The sequence below is a fragment of the Pelodiscus sinensis genome, chromosome 3 (assembly GCF_052426305.1).
Source record: "Pelodiscus sinensis isolate ZL-2025 chromosome 3, ASM5242630v1, whole genome shotgun sequence".
Taxonomy (NCBI): domain Eukaryota; kingdom Metazoa; phylum Chordata; order Testudines; family Trionychidae; genus Pelodiscus; species Pelodiscus sinensis.
Genome location: NC_143054.1, coordinates 154,423,067 through 154,445,260, shown reverse-complemented (window position 1 = coordinate 154,445,260; position 22,194 = coordinate 154,423,067). Strand labels below are relative to the sequence as shown.

The 22,194-nt window shown below is 42.0% G+C and overlaps 1 protein-coding gene across 1 annotated transcript in view; it reads right to left on the bottom strand.

Annotated features, from left to right (window-relative positions):
- Nucleotides 1-22,194, bottom strand: part of TGFB2 (transforming growth factor beta 2) — a 77,581-nt gene that overhangs the window by 10,737 nt on the left and 44,650 nt on the right. Inside the window, exon 2 of the mRNA XM_006115568.3 lies at nt 17,062-17,225. Coding sequence (XP_006115630.1) covers nt 17,062-17,225 — 164 coding nt within the window. The remainder of the gene's footprint in view (nt 1-17,061; nt 17,226-22,194) is intronic.

Below are 22,194 nucleotides of genomic sequence, written 5' to 3'. Positions count from 1 at the left end.
AGTTCCCTGGCATTACTACATTGATGCTTTTGTGATTTTGGAAGCTGGAATGCCATGCCATATTAAGGACATTAACCAAGATCTAATCATAACAGAGATTTGCCCTATTGGCATAGAATCATAGAATCCTAGGGCTGGAAGAGACCTCAGGAAGTCATTGAGTCCAGTCCCCTGCCCAAAACAGGACTAATCCTAACTACGCCAGCTCTCTGAATCCATGTTGTTTTTCACAGTCCAAGTCCATCTCTAAATCAATGACCAATGGTATTCTCAACCCATCATCAGCAATTTGTTGGTTTATAATCAGCAAATGAGGCAGTAAAATTCACCTGAAAAAATCATGGACAACAGATATGAAAGTAAGCCATACGGTTAAAATACGTTTTTTATCATGAAAATACGAGGGAACTAAGTGACACTCTTCAGGTCAGATCCTGTCCCAGATGCAGTATTTCTTCATTATTTCAGTGGAGGTTCTGAATATACCAAAGAATTGTAATTGGATTTCTCTTCCCTTGAAGTGAACTTGGCTCTTGATAAGAACAACGAAATGGTAATTTCGTATTCCAAGGAAGGAGCATTTCTTCCTCCCCCAGATTTCTACTGTGGGACTGGGAGCGAGGGGATATAGAAGATGTGATTGATTCAGTCCTGCAAGCTGCTGAGCCCCTTCCAGAAACAGGTGAACTCCTTCTGTTCCTCAATGGACATAGTTCCTATTTGGCACCTCTCAGAACTGGGGTATCTTTATTTACAACACATGCTTCACTAAGTGTTCACAAAACTCTGGAGCAGGAGAAGAAAGATAGCAAAGAGGTTCCCATTCCTCAACTGTGCCCCAGTGAATCAGTAGAAACAGCAGAATAGGAATAATTTAGTCTGTTAGAAGAGATATGCAGGTTACAATGACCATTATTACATTATTTGATCAGGAGACCTATCTCATTGTTCCATACACAGCAGGAGTGTTTCTCTCTTCATTCTTGGCTGAATCAGCACTCCCCACCCCCAATACGGTGTTAGGTGATACCTAAAATCAGTCTCCAGACTGCAGGTGATCCAGAAACGCTCCATGACATTTTTCCCCTGGAGAGGTAGGGGCACACTAGTACCAGCGAGCCAGTCAATCACCAGGATAGATAGTTACAATCTACTAATCTACATTCCTCCTGCACTTTCAAATTAGATAAAGTATTTTTCACTTCCTTTCCTCCATGACGACATACAGTTGTTTTGCAGTCTGAGGCAGCTGCCCCGTGGGAGGAGACTCCTTCTACAGAGTGATTTGGAATCCTTACAAGTAAAAGGTGCTCTGTAAATTAATCGAAATAACACCCCACATCCTCTCTCCTGCCTTCTCTGGTGTCCTTTGTTTCTGATCATTCTCTGCTCTTGCAACAACCTCTCCCGTACACTAGCCCCATCTCTATCACATGCCCATTCCTTTTGTGAGGCATATTTTCTATACTGCTCTCCCCTCTGACAATGTCTCTGCCCTGTCTGACTGAAAATACTGTCTGGTGACTTGTATTTGCATGAGTTAGAGACTCTGTGTTTTTGGAGCAGGGACCTTGCCTGTTCAAATGATCTGTAAAGCCCCATGGACACTTCCAGTGCAATAACAAATTAATGGGGGACAGAAGTAAATAAGTAGAGTGAGAAAAGCATAAATTACTCTGGATGGTGCTGAGAAAGGCATTAAGGTAAAATTTCCACTTTGCAAAGCAATCACTTCATATGTCCTTCTTGCACCTCTTCTAATCCCTCTACTTTAAAAGCTACAAAGAGTCTGGTTTTCATTTGGATCCCAGACCTCATTTTTTTGAGCATTACCATGTCTGTGAAGGCGACACACTGAATCACATGCAGGCTTAGGAGATAGAATTTACATGTACAAATCCTCATCACTCAACGTGCTGGTAATACATTTGGTCACCTGCCCACATGGGTAGGAAGCATGTCCAAAAGCAGCTACATACAGGTCCATGCATACATAGTTTTATTGGTGTATGAGTGAAGGCTGCCTTTGAAAATCAGGCCCAAGTTTAACAAAAGGAGAGCCAAAGGTGTGTGAAATAGCTGCAACTATAGAGGCATGAATGATCTTGTGTATATATAAAGTGCTTTTGTATCTAGCTTTCCAGTAGGCTTGCACAATTATGTGACTTTAAAAAGGATTACAGAACAGTAGCACAGTTATGCAAGTATGTGGTCCAAGGATGGAAAGGTCACCCAGGCAAAAGGACTATATCCAGTGAAGTTCTGAACAATTACACACAGTATCACTTTTATTTGGTAGGACTGGTTTGAAGTCAGAGCAATTTCTTGCTTTTTCCCTGCTCTCTTTCTGTTTACAGTACACCTCTGTAAAACAATGCCCGGCAGAAACATCTTTGCTCATTTCTCTGCGATCTCCACCATTGAAGTATGTTTAATGTGTTTATCTTTAGAAGATAGGAATCTCTGTACAAGAATAATCCTAAGACTTATTTTGCTGCTTAGACCATGCCTTCAAGGACTTATTTTCTACGGCACTTCTAAAAGATACAGTACTGCTAAATATTTTGGACCAAGTTTCTTTTTACTAACTCGTGACTTGGAGACACACAAAAAAACCTCATAGGAAACATCTACTCTGCGGAGATATTTTGGGATACTGGAAGAACCTGAAATAGCTATTCCGTGTCTACTGAAGCAGCCCATTATTTTGAAATAGATTTCAAAATAATAGGTGGCTTATTCCAAAGTCCCGGTAACCCTCGTTCCATGAGGGTTAAGGGGAATTTTGGAATAGTGAGTTATTTTGAACTTTGGTGCTGTGTAGACAGTGCTAAATTACGAAATAAGCTATTTCAAAATACACTCGAAATAAGCTATGCAATTTGTGTAGTGAAAATTGCATTGTGCAAATTGCGTAGCTTATTTTGAGCTAAGGGTGCTGTGTAGATGCACCCATAATGATCTGTTTCCTATGCTTTACATCATGTAGTATCAAGACTCCATGAAAGAAACATACAAACACATACTGTAGTTTATTTGGAGAGGCTGATAAAGCAGCATAGACTGAAAGATATATATGACTTTATGGTACATCTGCACAGCAGGGCTAAAGTTGAATTAAGCTATGCGACTTCAGCTACGTCAATTGCATAGCTGAAGTCGAAATAGCTTAATTCGACTTTTGGCACTGTCTACACAGCAGGAAGCTGAAGAACATGGTCCCTTCGACTTCCCTTACTCCTCGTGAAGTGAGGGTTACAGGGGCCTGAGTAAGAAGTCCTCCAGCTCGACATTATTTCAAAATAATGGCTTGTAGTGTAGACGCGCACTATGTTATTTCAAAATAACTAATGTTATTCTGAAATAACAAATGCTGCTATGTAGATGTGCCCGTATTTGCCTGCACAATATTGAACCCAATAATAAATGCATACTGATGAATATTCTCAGGAATAGACACGGGGACCTCAAAGGGGCTACTCACGGGATTAAATCCTCATTGATGCAAGTAAAGGTTCCATCATCTATCCTTTGCAAATGACGCTAGTACATCTTTGCAGAAAACACCCAAAGCATGGTAAACAAATGGGGGCATTCACATTTTTTGCTGCTTAATGCCTACAACGCCCAAAGTATTATATCTTATGTTGAAATTTTTCAGTGGTGGTAGCATTTCCCCCCTCCCTCTTCTTGATTATTCCCCATTCTCTTCCGTCTCACCATACACATGGCTCTTTACTAATTCTGAAAGTGACTCACTATGAAGTTTGAAGAATTATGAAATAACCCTGAAGCTCAGCAAGGAGGGATAGATGTATGTAGGGTCACTGTGTTCAGTGGTGAAGGGGGTTCAGATCTGATCACAAATAGATGTTAAAAGAAACTACAAATGTGTTTCTAGCACAGGCTGCTGTTGCTACTTGTTCCACTTTATTTTTCATGGACATAACCATGCATTTGCTTGAAAAAGACATGATTTTAAAAACTTAAGAGACCAGGACAATTAGCTGAAATCATTAAAATACCTGCTTAGTGTAATACATGGCTGCTCACTCCCAAAAGAGCACTGAATGTTTTAATAAATAACTAGGCAAAACATATCTGCCACCAGAGGCATGGATTGTCTTATACTGTGCTTTGTAAAGCACTGTGTACACTAACCTGGCTTTTTACACGATAATCAACAAGACTAGAGAGTTTCTGAAACTAGCAGAAACACAGTCCTTTGTTTCCCAAGATAGGCTAGCTCCTAAGGGCTTGTAAAGCAGAGCGAATCTGTTTCGCTTTAGAGGAGTTATGCTGATTTCCCCACCATCTGAGGATCTGAATGTCCAAGTTTTTAAAGAGTGAAAATACAGAAATGCTGTTTTAACCTTTCCACTGTTTTTTTTCACATGCAAATGGCAAGATGATTGAATGAGGTCTAAGACAATAACCACCTAAACCAGCATATCCCATTCCCTCTCTTAAAAAGAAAATCCCACAGAAAGACAGATTCAACCTCTCTTTGAATAATTAGAGCTCCAAAAGCAACTTTTTAAAAGTACGTTTAGTAAAGCTGCAAACTCAGCTAAATAAACTGCATATATATAGATAGTCCTGAAATTCAATTGGACTATTCACCTGTACTAGTATTCTTATAGCTACTACAATAAGAAATCAAAGAACAGAAAAACTATAAACAAGTGTTCCAGGAATCTTGTAATTAATTACTAGGTAATTTTGGCTATGAAATCCATCACCTGCTTAAAAAAAAACAAACAAAAAAAAACAACAACTGAAGTTCAGTAATGACCATATACAAATAACAGGCTGATATTGTGTTTTTATGCACATCAATTAGAGCCAAGAAAACAATGGGCACACATCAAAAGCCAAGATTTAACAATAATGAGAGTATTTTATATCTTACATTGGGTATTACAGTCATTAAGTACTAGAAAACATTTTCAACAAATTACCTTTTCCTTAAAATTTTTCAATAACTTTCAAAACACAAAAATCAAATGTCAGCCTTAAAGTAACTATCTTGTCTGTTATGTCACTTCCCTAAATAGGCTTGCAAGTATTCTCAGTTAAAATGGGATTTAGCCATTTTTTTTTAAATGGCCACAAAGGCTATTCATCTCTTGTAAAAACGTGTCAGCAATCTGTTTCCCTTCTCCAATAACTCTGGGCTCTCTGATCTCCTCTTTCCAGATACTTTTGACTCATTTATAACTTCCTTCCTTCGGTCCTCTCCTCTTCGCTTTAGATCTCTTAGACTGTTTTGTATTTCAGCACCTCCGTAGACTCACTAATTCTTCCTTTCCTCATCACTCAACAGCCTTTATTTCCATGAGAACTTAATGGTCCTTTGTCAATAATGCAAATATCCATCTTTCAACTTTTTATCCCTTGTACCAAACAACCCTAACCAATGACAAATTGGTCAAAGGAAGAGCATGAGAGATAAGATAATTATGCACAACATCACGGCTATAAATGGTCATTCAGGATAACCTCTTTTACAGTTCACATGCAAGATGGCAAGAGTTGCTAGATGCAATTTCATCCTGTACAATATAATTGAAAAGATATTCTCAGACAATCATCTTTGACTTCACCCCATCCTTTCCATGGAGTAAGATTGAGAAACCAACTCCCTAGATAGTCTACTTTCTCTTCACTCTCCTGCCAAACTCAGGAACTGGATTTAAAATCTTGCACTCTAACAAGAAACAAATCTGTATGTTTGTTGCAAACCACATAATCTCTGATCGTCTCCTTTTTTGCAATTATTCTGTGTAAAAGTTCATATGGCAAATTAGTTGTGAAAACCTTTTGCAGCACAGTTTACAAGATACCTACCAGCTGAAGATTCTTTTCTTTACCATTGGCACAAGAGATCAACCATTTATTTGCTATAAGTTTTGCTGCTTGAATTTTCAAGGTTTTTGTGCAGCAGGTTTTGCAAATTATTCAGAGTTGCTCTCAGACCAATATAACCCTATGCAATGTTATAGAGCTATAAGGGATTAGGGCCTGGATCCAAAACGTCACTTGAAGTCAATGAGGGTCTTTCCACTGACTTAGTGGGCTTTGGATAGGCTCTGAGGGCAGAATTTGGTCCCCAGAAACTAACACATGAGGTGCAGAGTTATTGCCAAAATACAAAAGTATAAAGTATTTGCCAAAATGTTTTTAAGGTCTATGGCTCTGCTGGGCATGTGCTTGGAACTTGCCAGGTATGTTCTTCAGGCAAGCTTCCAAATACAGAGAACATACTGCTCACAGACCCAAAGTCACTTTGCATCTAGATGCAATGCAGCTGCACTGAGCACAATAACTGTCTACCTGCATCGGGCAGCTAGTTGCTTTGAAGGTCTGGAGGAGGACTGAGGGAGTGGTTAAAGAAGATCACAAAGGAAGCTGACCCGTTCAAGTGGTCATCTTGGACAGGTCTCTAAATGTGATGATACAGCACTGCATCATCATCTTGTAGCGAAGGGACAAGCCAGGCCAAAGGCATCCCCATGCCCTAAGCAAGACCCGAGCCAACCAAATGAAGGTTATGCATGAGTGGTACAATGTGAGGCACTGGGGAGACACTGCGGGTTTTCCTCACCTTCTTTTTATCCAGTTTTAAATTTTTGACTTACTACATCTCCTGAGATCCTGTGTCCCTTTCCATCTCTGTTTGCCTTGTTTTCCATATGATTAACTCCTCTCCCATCCAAATCTTCAATTTGCCCCCTTGAATTTTCCTTTTCCTTCCCCTGCCAGCCACCTTCACACCTTTTCCACTCATTTGTCTGGCCCCTTTACTGGTCACTGCTTCCCTGTGCATACACTGTGGAGTGCCAGCAGAAGTGTGCAATTTAAGGTGCCATGTTTTTGCCGTAGGATCTTCTGTCCCAAGACAGCACAGAGAGCTAAATGACAGAGCATCTCTTCATCAATCATTTTGATGCTATGAAGAAGAGGGAGGAGTCTTATATTCATGGGGTCACCTCTTCTGTTCTGTTGAGCATAAATGCTGCTCCAGCTACAGGTAGGAAGATTAAAACTCTACCAAATTCTCCCTGCCAGGAACCTGCTCTTCCAACTTAAACTTCTTCAGATTTCCCTTCCTAGGGAGTTCTCATTTCATGGGAGAAGGGTGAACTTGGGGAGATGTGTTCCTGCACACTAGCTAATAAAAGGTGGTACCTTTCTCTCTTCTTTTAGCAGAGAAGGGGTCTCTGTGCTCTGCTAAACTTATCCCTTATTTTTATCTTATGCCTGGGTCCCTTTTTACAGATTATTCTAGCTCCCGATACAGAGCTGTATGGCAGAAGCCATTTTTCCTCAGAGTGGAAGAGGAATCCTGTGTGAATAATAATCAGAGCCAAGTGTCAGTCCTTTTGCCAAGGGACCACCACACTCCTGTCCATGTCCAAAAAGCACTGTAATACTAAGGTGGTCTGAGCCAAGATTTATTAAACTCCCCCACCTCTGTTCCTTAAATCAGCCAAAAGGATGACTTCCAACAGCTCAAAGGTGGGTTTTTTTTTTATTACTCCTGCCCAAAATGGAAGCTCTTCCCTCCACAACACTCCCATCTGCTAGTTTGGGGGTAAGAACCCAGCTCAACCCACAAGGTAATAACTGCTGGATCATAAGATGTATCCAGATATTATACTGTAGTCAGTCACTCTGACACCGTGTTGTTTTAAAAGGCATACTTGCCACAAATTGCAAATAACCTCTGTCAGTCAATGGTCTATATTTCTATGCACAGGATATCGATTTATTCCCACACCCTGTCCCAACAGCCAAAAGGTAGCCACACTTCAGTAGGTAAGGGAAGTTCCCAAAAGCACAATGCTTAGTTACAAATAAGGTTTTTAAAAATGAGACTCTTCCCTATTCAACTGATATGCATTAGGGATGTAATAGTGCACCTGATTAACCGATTATCTGATAAGCAAAAGCTTATAGGTTAATGCTATAGACTACATGCATTTCTCTCTCTCCCTACCACACTGCACAGGCTGCCACCCTAAGCTGCTGCCTCTGTGACAGACAGCTGGTCCACAAGGGGAGCTGATTTTTAAACTAGTTCTTCTTGTAGACCAGCTCCTGCCTGGCACCCCACGTGGAGTGGCAGGGGACTCCTCGGGAGTGAGGCTGAAGCGCACGGGCTTCCAGCCCCACCCCCGGGACTACAGACTAGTCAAGTATCCAATAAGAATTCATGAGGTTACTCGATTATTCAGTTAACCGATATTTAACATCCCTCATATGCATTATTAGCCAGAGGTAATCTATACAGTGTCTGGTGTGTGTTAGATTTCACAAGAGAAGTAGTATTTGGAACAAAGATTATAGTACAAATACAAAATAGTTAGGCAGAAATATATCACATGTACCCAGGGTGTACACGTCACTCTAATCCGCCAAGCATCAGCAAAGCATTTTTTTTCCTTTTGCAGAGAAGAAAGCTGTTATGTCCACATAGTGTACAAAGTCTGTAGTTTCACAGCACGCAGTGTATTTGACATTAGTGAGAGCTACATTTCAGATTGTAAGACTATAATTTCTGGAAAATACCATGTAAATTGTGATAACTATCAAAATAAGCTGTTTTATACGTAGTCTATTGCAAAACCAGAAAAGTGAAGTCAAATGCCTCAGGTGAAGTTTATAATAATTTTCCTGGTTCAGATTCCCAAATCCAGCCTCTCTGACCAGTATTTTCCATGGCATGAAAAAAGCATTACTTAGTAAGCCCAACGAATCAATTGGAATTCTCATTCAAAAGAAAAATGAGCCCATCCTCCCCGTTCTGTTCTCAATTACAGTAGGATTAATGGGGGGTAGAGCTACTGAAGTCAACGTAATTACTTCAAATTTACACCAATGTAAATTTGCCCAAGCTTTTCTTATCTCATTCTAACTGGACTCCCTGACTGAAAACAAGACAAGAAGCTGTCTGAATTGTAAATATTTCGAGCACTGGCTGTGCCTTCCATTTAAATCTGACTCATAATGGGGTGATGTAATTGATGGTATCTTCATTCTACACCTTAAAATGATGCCCTTAACATTTTTGAGGTAACTTCTGTGAAGCACAGACTCTACTGTTCAGCTCCTAAGGCCCTATTCAATGCCACTGAACTTTTGGAGTGGGTCCTGAGACACAAAGGGTAAAATTCTGCTCCCTGTTTCTTCAAATTCTTCATTGTAATTTGATGTCCCCCTTGGGCTCTACCCTGGTGCTGCGTGCTTATTTCAGCTTGACTATTTCTTCCTCTAATGTTTCATGTGGTGCATTCCTCTCTTCCACTAGCCTATCAGGTACCCATATATATAGCAGCCTCAGATAGCAGCCACAGTAAAACCAGCGTTTCAACTGCATGTTTCACAATGCTTTATGATGTGTTACCAAAACATGGCGCCGGTTCCACAGGAAGTCATTTTAACATGTTATTGTTTGACAGTCTGTACCTAATAAAGCTACCTTAAAAACAATACCTCTCGGAACAACTGGAGCGGATAGGAGTCTACCCTGCTGGGCGCTTTTCCCTTGTCCAGCTTTGCTAAGTTGCCTTTTTATTTTTGAAATGGTTAAGCACAAAAGTTGGGTCTTTTCAGAAGAGTGCAGAGGCTTTATTCATAAATACAGAAGCACCTTAATAAAAGAAAGATGTGCTGAAGTCTTTAAAGCAGACAAGAGCACTGATGAACAAAGGCATTCTCATAACATCCGAGCTTTATCTGATCAACTTCTAATAAAGCTTGCATTTGGCATAAATCTGTAAAAACATAGCAAAGGCCACTGGAGATGCTAGGACTTGTTTATTTAATCTTATTCCTCCTCCAAAAGTACTTTATCCTCCTAATATTCTCTAAAAATCTTAGTGTATATTCAAAACTGAATCACATGAAATGCTCTCAAGTTAATGGCTAGCGAGGGAGAGGAAAGATCATTCTCTGGTGTTTGGGGCTGTGCTGTTTTATTTCTTTCCAGCATCCCACTCTCCAGAGTGCTGATGTTCAGCAGCCACCATGAACTAATTAAAGGGAGGGTTCAGGGAGGAAAAGGAACAGAAATTATAGCTCTTCTGACAAATTTAAATCTCTGTGGGGCCAACCACTGGTTACAGGCTTCGAAAGATAGTAGCATCTGTGTAATACGGAAAAAAGTTGTTTCCTACTCTTGAGAGCCTTCCTTTGATAAGGATGAAAGAGTTAGCATCTATACAGAACTTCATATCTGCACAGGGCTTTTCAGGCTTCATCTAACTGATCCTCAGAATGCCACTGTCTGGTAGATAAGTATTATTATGCTTTTTTGACAGAAGGCGAAACAAAAACACTGTACAGGGTCTGATTCAGATCTCAGTTTCGCTACTCAGGCATTGATTTCAAAGTGGAGGTATACCGAGAAGTTATACTCATGTAAAAGACACCAGAATTGATACAAAGGACACAAAATGACTTGCTCATGGTCATATAGCAAGTCAGTGGCAGAGCCACAATTAGAATAAAGCCCTTGGTACCTACAGTGGCCCCTCCATGTGCAGAAGAGGGAATACCATTGGCAGAATGGAGTCAATCACAACCAGATTCAGGCATATCTGGGGGCAGCTTGTGGAATCATGTAATTGTCTCAGAAATAAGCTTTCATTTTATGTTTTAACCATCATGACTAAAGAACATCTTGATTAGATGCCCCCAATGTAACCAATGCAGTCATAGCTGCCTGAGTCCATAGGGAGACAGAAACAATAGCTCTGAGAAGTGTAAATTCCCCCGTGCATCTCAATGGGGTGTTAACTCTGAGATCTATTATGTGACAGAGGAGAGAAGTGCAGCAGGTCTGGGCCAACCCCTCAAACAGCTATACCCTGGTTACTGGGGTAACCAGAGGCCCCCTTGCTGCCAACTGTTCCTCTCTGGGAATGGAGAAAGGGGACTCATCTGCTGCCCCTTAGGGAAAGAATATTCTTGTTACTGCTCTTGAAGCGAGAATGGGACTCCATGCTATTCCCCTTCTCTCTGGAAAAGAAGATACTGGCATCATCACATCAAACAGGGTGCTGGAGACCTGGAGGGGTTGCATTATGGTGCAACTAGACCCTTGACTGCCTTAAAGGAGTCCTAGAGTTTGTGCCCTAAAAAACGCATAATAGAGTCCTGGGCTGTGTCTACACTGGCCACTTATTCCGGAAAATCAGCCGCTTTTCCGGAATAACTTGCCAGCTGTCTACACTAGCTCCTTGAATTTCCGGAAAAGCACTGACAATCTACTGTAAAATCATCAGTGCTTTTCCGGAAAAACTATGCTGCTCCCGTTCGGGCAAAAGTCCTTTTCCGGAAAACTGTTCCGGAAAAGGGCCAGTGTAGACAGCACAGTAATGTTTTCTGAAAAAAACCCCCGATCGTGAAAATGACGATCGGGGCTTTTTTGCGGAAAAGCGCATCTAGATTGGCCACGGACACTTTTCCGGAAAAGCACCCTGCCAATGTAGATGCGCTTTTTCCGGAAATACTTATAACGGAAAACTGTTCCGTTTTAAGCATTTCCGGAAAAGGGTACCAGTGTAGACGTAGCCCTAGAGTTTGTGCCTTAGCAAAAAACAGTGCACTCATTTTCTGATGAGGCCCCAAAGGAAAAGGTGAGTATTGACAACAAAAGAGCTTAGAAGGCAGCATCTTGCTTCCCTATTTTTTTCAGCTAGAAGAGTAAGGTGAGGGGCCCAGGTACCTGGAGAACTAGAGGAGAATGCAAGGAAAGATTATCACTGTGATAGCTGTCACATGCTAGTTTTCTAGTCTCTCTCTTTCCCACCTTTATATTTTTGACTGTAACTGTTCGCAGGACAAAACCAGGACACTAACTCCAAATACTAGGACCCAGTACTGCCATGTACACTCCATTCCCTTCTATATTGCCATGTTAGGATTAAACAACCAACTGGGTTTTTAAGAAGTGAGCCTTTAAGAAGTGAATAAGAGCATCTTACTTTAGTACCCAGGGGACTGGTGGCCACAAAACCACCATCACTCCAATAGGTGAACAGCAGAGACAATGTTGCAAACAAATTCAGTTTAGCACACTGGGGAATCTAAGCCTCTATTACACTGCCAGCCATAGGCTACGTCTACACTTCACTTGTTCTTGCGCAAAAACTTGCGGCGCGTCTACACTGCACACGTGTTCTCGCGCAAGCAAATTTATAGTAAAGCATCAGAAAAGAGGGCTTCTTGTGCAAGTGTTATTCCTCTCTCCACAAGGAATAAGCCCTCTTGTGCAAGAGTTCTTGCACAAGAAGGCAGTGTGGACGAGCAACAGGGGTTTCTTCCGCAAGAAACCACTATGGCTAAAATGGCCATCAGAGCTTTCTTGTGCAAGAGAGCGTCCACACTGCCATGGACGCTCTTGCGCGAAAGCGCATCTCTTGTGCAAAAAGCACATGGCAGTGTGGACGCACTCGTGCGCAAAACCTTTTGCACAAGAACTCTTGTGCAAAACAGTTCTTGCGCAAGAAGCCTGCAGTGTAGATATAGCCATAGTGGCTTTAATAGGTCAGAGTAACAGAATAAGTACAAACTACGCCTTTTTTTTCCTTCAACACACACAGCTAGGTGGCTTTCACCTTGGCTGTGTCTACATTGGCACCCCTTTCTGGAAAAGGGATGATAATGAGACCACTCGGAATTGCAAATGCCGCGGCAGATTTAAATATCCGCCGCGGCATTTGCATGAACATGACTGCCGCTTTTTTCCGGCTCGGGGTTTTGCGTCTAGACTGGCGCTTTTCTCCGGCAAAACCCCGAGCCAGAAAAAAGCAGCAGCCATGTTCATGCAAATGCCGAGGGGATATTTAAATCCCCCGCGGCATTTGCAATTCCGACTGGTCTCATTAGCATCCCTTTTCCGGAAAGGGATGCCAATGTAGACACAGCCCTTCTGTTTCTTTGAAGAGGTCTGATTTGATTTCACTCTAGTCTGGCTTTATTACTGGTATAAAACAATCTCTCATTACTCCCTGCCCAACACAAAAAAGCAGGCAGCCCTCCCCCGCACAATAATATATAGGGCCAAGGTAACTGTCCTTCCCAAGTGTCTATACTTTACCAATGACATAAGCTTGCTCCAGCCCATACCTCCCCCAGAATAATCTCCAGCTGGCCCTCATTACCAGTCAGCTACTGAGTTAAGAAAAGGCACTTTTTTAACCCTCAACGTCCATCACAACCCAAATGAAATTCAGTGGGTTTAGCACAAGCTGCCCCAAGTACATACACTTCAGGATGCTGATTAGCTACCACAGAAGCACTGTGACTGTAACTCCTGTTGATGGGAGCCTGGCTTCCTTTTTCCCCCTCCTCCCCCGCGGCTCCTTCTCAGAGACCCCACCCCTCTCCAAGGCCTCATCCTGCTCACTTCATCCCCCTCCCTTTCTCTCCCATCCTCACTCACTTTCACCAGGCTAGGGTAGAGGCTTGGGGTACAGGCCCTCGTCTTGGGCCAACAGGAGGGAGGGAGGGGCTTTGGGCTTAGCCCAGGGTGGGGGATTGGAGTCCAGGAGAGATTTCAGGGTGCAAGCTCTGGGAAGGCGTTTTGGTGCAGGGGGACTCACGTCTGGGGCAGGAGGTTGTATGCAGGACGAGGTTCAGGGCTGGGATAAGGGTTCAGGATGCAGGCTCTGGTTGGTGACCATTTAACTGAGATGGTTTTCAGGTGGAGCAGTGGAGTTAAGGCAGGCTTACTCCTGCCTTGGCCCTGCACCACTCCTGAAAGCAGCTCGTATGAACAGCAGTGGCTCCATGGTGCCATGTGCTGCCCCTCACCTACAGGCAATGAGCCCACAGCTACTGGACATGGTCCTCTATAATTGATCAATGGGAGCTGCAGGAGTGGTGTCTGCAGGCAAGGACAACGTGTGGACACCCCTTTCTCCTCCTTTCTCCGGGGCTGCAGGGAGATGCCAGCCATTTCCAGGAGCAGCAGTTACCACAAGGATAATGACTCCAGCCACGACAGGTTAGGCTTGAACTCACTACTCAAAGAACTAAATTTAAGCATAACAGAGAAATGAAAATGATGAAATGCACAGGCCAGTCAAAAACCAAAACTAATCCACTTTGCAAGCAGTAACGGAAGTAATAACAACCCCTCATGTATGTGTTGGGTCAGAGATGAGAGTGAATGACAGTGTATGTTTGTGAGACTGTCACTCACATAGTGTGTGTGTGTGTCTGTCAGATTCACATTGCCAAGCTCCCTGCATGCCCTTCTCTCTGTGTGGAGATGGGGTACCCAAGTGGGGGAAGGAAGGATACCCTAACATCAGTGCCCCCCCTTCTCCCTCTCACACCCTGCACAGCAAGCAGGAGGCTCCCGGGGGCGATGGGGGGTACAGCTCCAAGGCAGAGGGCAGGAGCAGCATGACAGTGTGTGGAGGGCAACTGAAATGTCAGTGCTTGATAGCTTCCTGGCCAAACCAGTCAGGATCCCCTGTCAGAGGCTCCAAGATCTACTGGTTGGTGACCACTGCCTTAGAGGAAGTCTCAGTAGAGAGCCTGTCAGTACACAGCCTCAACAAGGCACACTGGGGTGACTGCATGGGCTAGCTTGCAAGGTCACTCTACTATGAGCTGCCAATCTTTACAAACAGAGGGCGTTAGTCACCTTCACCAAAGACAATAATTTTGTTTTAACAAATGTTATAGAAACTTCAAAATCATATCATATATTTGAACTTACTTCCCACTCTATCCTGGGTATAAAAAAAGCCAGGTTTCCATCTACAGCCAGCCGCTGATCTGTAGAGGAGTCATAGTCTACTGTGAATGCTGGGGCCACTATATCTAGAGTGCTCATTAATTTGTGTGCACCTGCTCTGCACATCTGCACTCCTGCTGCTGACTGCTAGGACAATTCTGAAACCATTTGGTTTGCAAGCTGGCTGCCTGCCCAGCAGAACCTAAACACAATTCCACATCTCCCTAGCCAAAATGATGCCTGCAATGCATAATTCTCAGGGCAGCTCCTCAGGGAGGCTGGCAGCAGAGCTCCAATTTCGAGAAAGCAGCACAGACCCTTCAGGCAAATTGTAATATCCTTAGTCCAGTGAGCTGTACCTTACTCCACAAGTGGCCTCACTGAAGTCAATGGTACTACCTCCAGAGCCTGCCCTGTGTACTTTATTGGGGTTTACTAGCTGTGACCAAGGGCACAATGCCTAGCAGAGAGGCACTGCTCCACTAGTGTCATGTGGTTCCTGTAATACCTGTATGAGAATTCCTGGGAGCTGAACTCATAAGTTTCCCTATTATTAGCTGAAGTGTCTGGTGATGTTTCAATGTAACCAACAAAAATCATTTTATTAACACACAAACAAGTCACCTCAGGACAGACGGAAGAGAGATGGATCATGTAACTCTGCGACTGTTTCATTCCTTAATCCCAGAACTAAGTGCATCTTCTGCTCCCTCTTTTCTCTTTCACCCATGTGGCTTCCATAAAGAAACCACTCGAGCGTACAATGAACGAAGCCTCAAATTGCTATCTTGCTTTGAAAAGCTCTAATGATTAGGCCTGAGAACAATAGTCCCATTTCTCACGTCAGTGGTGTAGCCAGAAGGGGACACTTGGGTGGGCCCTGACTTTGGGTGGGTAGGCAGTGTTTCAGGAGGGATTGGGCTGCCTCCCCCACAACTGATCAGAAAGGGGGTGTGTGTGTGTGTGTGGACATGCTGGTCAGTGGACTCTGAGCTCAGGAACACAGCTGGAGCACGGGGTCCACGTGCAGGAGCTTGCCCTGTTCTGCCTGCCAGCCACGTGCTCCAGCCCAAGAGCAGAGTCTGGGTGTGGGTTCTAGCCCTGCTCCTCCTGCTCCCCAGCTGGAGCACCTGGCAGAGCTGGCGTTAACCCCTAAGCCCCAGCCATGCTCCTTGTTTGAAGCACCAGGCAGGCAGAGTGGGATGAGCCTCTGAGCCAGTTCCCCAGTTGGAGCTAGAGCAGGCAGAGCAGGGCAAGCACTGGAGCACAAGGAGATCTGGGGGGATGGGCCTAGATACAAAGTAGGCAGGTCATAGCCCACTCAGGCCCATCTAGGGTTGCACCCGTCACATGTAAAGCAGTGATTAGATCAAGAGATGGAGAGTTAGGGTCCTGGATTCTGTTCCTTGCCCTTGCCACAGACTCAATGTGTTAGTTGAAGCAGATCATGTAGGGCCCAGTTTCATAAGCACCCTCCAATATTGCATGCCCAGCTTTAGACACCTAAGATCTGATTTTCTACTGAGCACATTACAGCTCCCGTTGATATCAACTGAAGTTGTTGTTGGCCACCCAAAATTAGAGTGTGCTTTTGAAAAGTGGTTCTTCACCTCTTTCTGGACATGTCTGGCCACTTTACTGTGCTGCAACTTTCTCACTCAGAAGTGTGAAATTCCCCCTCTCCCCCAGCACAGCAAGCTACAGTGTTGTTAGATATCTATCAGGGATGGCCTAGATGGTGCTTGGTCCTGCTGTGAGGGCAGGGGACAGGACTCGATGACCTCTATGATTCTCTGAAAGCACTAGAGTAAACAGAAACCCAGCTCTGGGAACTACACTCCTTAGATAGAGTGCATAGAGTGCTGGTGATACACTTCCTCTTTAAAGCACCTTAATGTTGTAAGTTTAGACTTAGCTTCTGCCTCATTTAGTTCTATTTGTTTAAGTGGGGATAATAAACTGTGTCTACTTCAGAAAGGTACTATAAGACCTAATTAGTGAATTAATATTTGTAAAGTACATTGATATCTTGCAATGAAAGGAGAGGTAGAGGAACCATTTTTTTATTATTAATTTACTATCTTGAACTGTGAAAACACTCAACATTAGTTTTTCAGTTAAGATTTTGAGCGCATGAAGCCTGAGTCTCTCCTTGCTTACATAAGTGTAAATTTAGAATACCTCCACTGAAGTCAATGGAGTCACTGGAGGTTAATTCAAAGTGAGACAGCAAAGAATCAGGTGCATGGAATGTTATCGTAAGGACTCAGTACAATAATCCACAGTAATAGTGAGAGCTTTACCTGATACAGTTCTATTCGCTGCTCAGATACCCGTGCCTTTGAATTCTGCAAACGAAAAACTCTAAACTCTGCCTTCACCAAGTTGGAAGCATTTTTCTCCATCGCTGAGACGTCAAATCTGACGATTCTGTAGTAAAGGCTGTAATAGTTTGGTGGGATGGCATCTGCAAGAAGTTAGTGTAATCTTTTAAAATGATAAAATACATTGTTCTTTTAAAGACCACAAGCCTCGAGAAACAGTAAGGGAAATGTGTGCAGCATGATTCAGTTTCCGATGGCCAATTTAATATCATTAAGAATTTAACCAGAAAAGTAAACACATGTGTTAGACTAGAGGAATAGCAGATTAATAGAGATTAACTAGCCATTTCAAATTCTATTTCAGGGCATGCATTTAACCCCGTTCTTTGAAAGTAACAGTGGAAAATCCTGGATGCTTATAAACTGGAGCAAGTCCGTGACAGTTGATATCTGGCAAATGACTTCAGACTTGCATAGGCTTAATTGTATTTTCCAAGAAAACAGAATTTAATGCAAGCACTTTGCCCCATATAGGTTTCATTATTTCAAAGCCCAGAGTAAAAATATCCAGCCCTGTACAATGTGTTTTCTGTTTTACATATTCTGACTGTATTTAACTGCAAAAATAATTAGAAGGGAAAAGGGATAGACAAGCAAGTACAAAAAGAAAACTATATGTACAGTGATCAACTGTCAATGATACCTGATCATGTATATTAAAATGCATCTGCTGTGCACTGGAGAGAGTTGGGCAAAAGCTCAGGCACCGTTTGAACATAGGAAAGCTGGAACAAAATCTTACAGTTACAAAAATCATCAGTTTAAATTTCAAAGGGTTTCCTCTCCTAAATCTTATCTGAGGTTCCCATGGCAAGCACTTACACACCCAACTCCATACAACATAATGGGTCAGCAATCATTATAAGCTATTCTATCTAATTTTGTCCAGGAACACAAACAGCAATCCATATAACGTGCTGCTGAACACATGCTTTGCATGTGTGACAATTTTCCACACCATGCTGTTTGGCAAGAAGTCCTCCAGTTATGGAGTGGGTGGGGTAAGTAAGCCAAATGCAGAGATGAACCCGAGTGGCTCTAGGGGCCTGATACAACTCCCACTAAAAATAAAATGAAGACTGTTTTCTCTTTTACATTTTTTTCCAACTTGAAAACTGTATAGAAGAGAAACAAAGATGAAAAACATATACTGGGGGAACATTAAAAATAGACAAAATGGGCTAAATCCTCTCTCTACTGAGCTTTAGCAAAGTTATGCCAGCTGAAAATTTGAGCCACCATCTTTAAAACACAGCATTCTCCTCACATTTCACACAATCCAATTGTCATGCAGTGGAAGCAGTTGGTACCCAGACTGTTACAGGATTGAGCCTCTGAACAGTTAAACCCCAGGCATGACTCTTGAGCTTTTTTCAAATGTCCTGGAGGAGACTCTTGCTCAAACCCTTTCCCTGTATTTTGACAACTTTTCTCTTACTGATGGAATAGGGTTTCTTCTTCTGTGGTGTATTATACAATTACTAGCTATAGAAAAAGCAAGTCCAATAAGTGAGAGTCTATTTCTAAGCCACTACTAGTAGAGGATGATTGACCAGATCATTAATCATTTAAATCAACAAAGAACATGTTGCATTTCTACAATATCTTTAAGGTGTTTTTCCACTGTTATCTGAAGAATCCAGCAGTTCTAGATAATTTGCAAAAAGGCACCAACCTCACTTTTACATTTAGTACACCTGTCACAATGCATTACATCTATTTTTTGCATTCTGTCTGGACCTGAATATAATAAATAAATAAATACAAGGCATATATCAATGCAGGAAAGGGAAGTGCACCATCAGCAAAGAGTGAAATCACATATTTCTATTGTCCTTATGGCTTTCATAAGGCTAAACCAACTTAAAATCTCATTAACAACTGGAAAATGGATAATTCTGAAAAGTAATTCTTAACAAGAGGAAAATTTCAGATGACAAAGAACAGATTTAGACCACAGTTTGGCTCCACTGCATGCAGTAGATTACCAATTCTCAGCATATGTGCCAAAGTCCACATAAAAGAGGACTCCCAAAATAAATCTCCACTCAATATAGTTAAATGCCTTCCTCACACCTACTGCAGTTAGCACATTGGTTGACCAGTCTTTCTTACTGGTACCATCAATTTAAAAAAATGAGCAAATATACCACATCCTAAAACAAACTCCCGCTGATCACTCTGCTGGACAACATCCTTGCCACCCAACTGGCTAATTTTTTTTTGCAATAATCTTAAAATAAGAATTCAAAAGAGAATTTGGTCCATAAAGCCTCACTAACAGAAGGTCCTTATCTTGAGTCATACAGTGGTCATAGTCTCTCTCAGAGTAGTAGGGAATTGCCTTTGCTAAAGCTTCCCTTTACACTATCACACAACATTTAGTCTCAATATTTTTGAGAAATTCTATGAAAAGCAGGAAGTAAATCTCTACTAAGAGCAGAAACAGCCTGCTTGATTTCTTTTTAAGTTACAGAGAACGCCAAGACTACAACCTGCCTGTTGTCCAAATCTTGTCCTACTACTAGGAAAGGAAAATCTTCAGTAAGAAGCCTCAGATTTCACATCATGGGAGGAATATATTTTTGGCTAAAAATGCATAAATGTATCACTGATGTCTTTAGGATTAACTGTAAATTGTCCTTCCTCGTCAGTTAGTTAAGATATCGGCCTATAATTTTATTCCCTGTGGATAAACCAAGTTGGGAAACGGCTTCTCCTCCATTACACATAGGCAAATTCTGTGTTAGAATTAAGTTCTACTGTATTTCCACATATTTCTTCTGAATAAGATCTAACAAGGGCATCCTACAGGTTGCTCAATGTTGTTTGTAGAAACTATACTTCCATGTCCCCTTTCTGATTTTTTTTAAATTTTAGATACAGCCTATTCATGAATCCATTCCTGAAGAGTCTGCCAGTAATTTCCTTGATGCACCACCGCAATACATTTTTTCTGAACAAAATCAATATTTTTCTCTATTTATTTTATCATTTTTTCATTAACAAATGAAATAGAATTCTATCTCCATTACATGAAAGGTATAGGGACATCAAAGATTTGGTAACAATGGAGGACGGGTCATTTATGTTACAAAATCCTTACAAATAACTGCAGAATCACTACGACTGCCGAAAGACTCCCACTGACTTTAAAAAGAGTTGGATTTGGCCTCAAGTGACTCTAAGATGCTGTAATTTGTACCTTCTTCTGAACCCCTCCTTAGCATACAAATTGTATCAAATTAGGCACAGTTGGACTCCCATCAACTCCGCTTTGACTCTGGCCCAATAATTTCAATGCATTTACACCAGAGATGAGTCTGTCCCATGTAGTTTCCAAGCACAGTTTCATTGTTAGAGAGCAGAAGCCTGAAACATTCTTTGAAAGAGCATCACAAATAAGTGGAACTAATTCAATATGTTTCCTGTTGTTAGGAAATGTAAACAACTTTTCTTTTCTCATTGGTAGAAACCATAAGGACTGACTTCACACATCCACCCACACTGGAAAGGCTGAGAACTTCCATCTAATCCTTCCATCAAGGGCTGGTAATAAATGCTCCAAAGATTTATTTTTTATTCCCTTTTGTGTTTATTAAACTTTGGAGGGTTTTCTTTGCTTTTTATTTTTCCCTCCTTCTCCTTTTCATTCTGGTGCTCTGCCCGTTCTTCATTATCACAGTTACAAAATATGAGGTCCCTTTTTCCCCTTCTCCTTTTTATTCTTCTTAACTGAATTATATGAATGGCCATGTAGTAGGCTTTGAAGAAGCATATGCAAATATTTATGAGAGTTGCTTGATTGTTATTAAATGCAGTTGTTATGCTTTCTATACTCTGGCAGAAGTTCCTTGCCCTCTCTTAGAACTGTTTAGAGAGTTTAGATTGCAGCTTAGTGATAGCAATAAGCTACCAGCAGTCACTTATGCATAACATGATATTGTTTCTTCCCACCTCCTGTGTAGATTTCATTCCTGGCCCTTCATATGGATTCTTGTCCAGAGCAACCCCCCCTTTAACACCAATGGCATGTGACAACTGAAGTTGTATGTACTAGGAGATGGAGGAAAAGGCAACTTGTAATCTATTACGGAGTAACTTTCCAGCAGGATCCTATCCTTGCTGTCAGGCACTCTCTTCCAGTGAAAACCTCTCCAAGAATTAGACAGTTATCCAACACATCTGGATTCCAAAAACTCACAGCTAATTGTCCTCCTCACCACTTGTGATTCCAATGTGACTGCAGAATCCTGCAAAAAGCAGTCTCCAGAATGCAGAGAGCTGCCTATATGGAAATATACAGAGCCATATCATGCATATGGGCTACATTCAGGGGTCTAACATTCAAGTGTTCAGAGGCCCAAATGGGCAGCTCAGATATACATAGTCACCCCTATGATAAGCTTTTCCATCTGTGATAAAAGGTGTCTGAAAACAACCATCAGCTATTCCAGTGCCTTGGATCTAGATGGATCACACTGTGTCGGTAATTTGGAGCAGTTGCAGATACCACTCCCCACTTCCTGTAGTGATATCACAAACTCAGAAAGTATCACTGAGATATTCTTGGGCGTGTACAGCAGGGAGTTTTCAGCCGAGGGCTCCTGGCAATGGAATTCCCTTTCATCACAGAGCAGTATACATTTGTGTCTTGCCTCTTTCAGAGCATAATACAAGACACATCCATTTGTAGCTTGCGGGAGGTCCAGATTTGTAAAGGCAGCTAGGTGTTGATGCAATTCATCTCTTATTTAAGAATTTAAGTCTTGTTTTCAAAAGGGATTTAGATACTCAAGGAGACTAAATTGCATCGATTATCAATGAGACTTTGGATCCTGAGTGCCTAAATCCTTTTGAAAATGAGACTGCAGCTCCTGAGTTAGTTAGAAATGTTATCGCTGAGTACAGCAATGCCTAAATATCTTTAAAAATATGTTCTGGAGAGCCAAAGCAAAACAGTAGATTCTGAGAAAGAAAGGAAGAGAGGTTTCCCTGACATAAAGGCAATAAGAAAGAGCAAAAGTTTGGGACACCATTCACTGAATATAC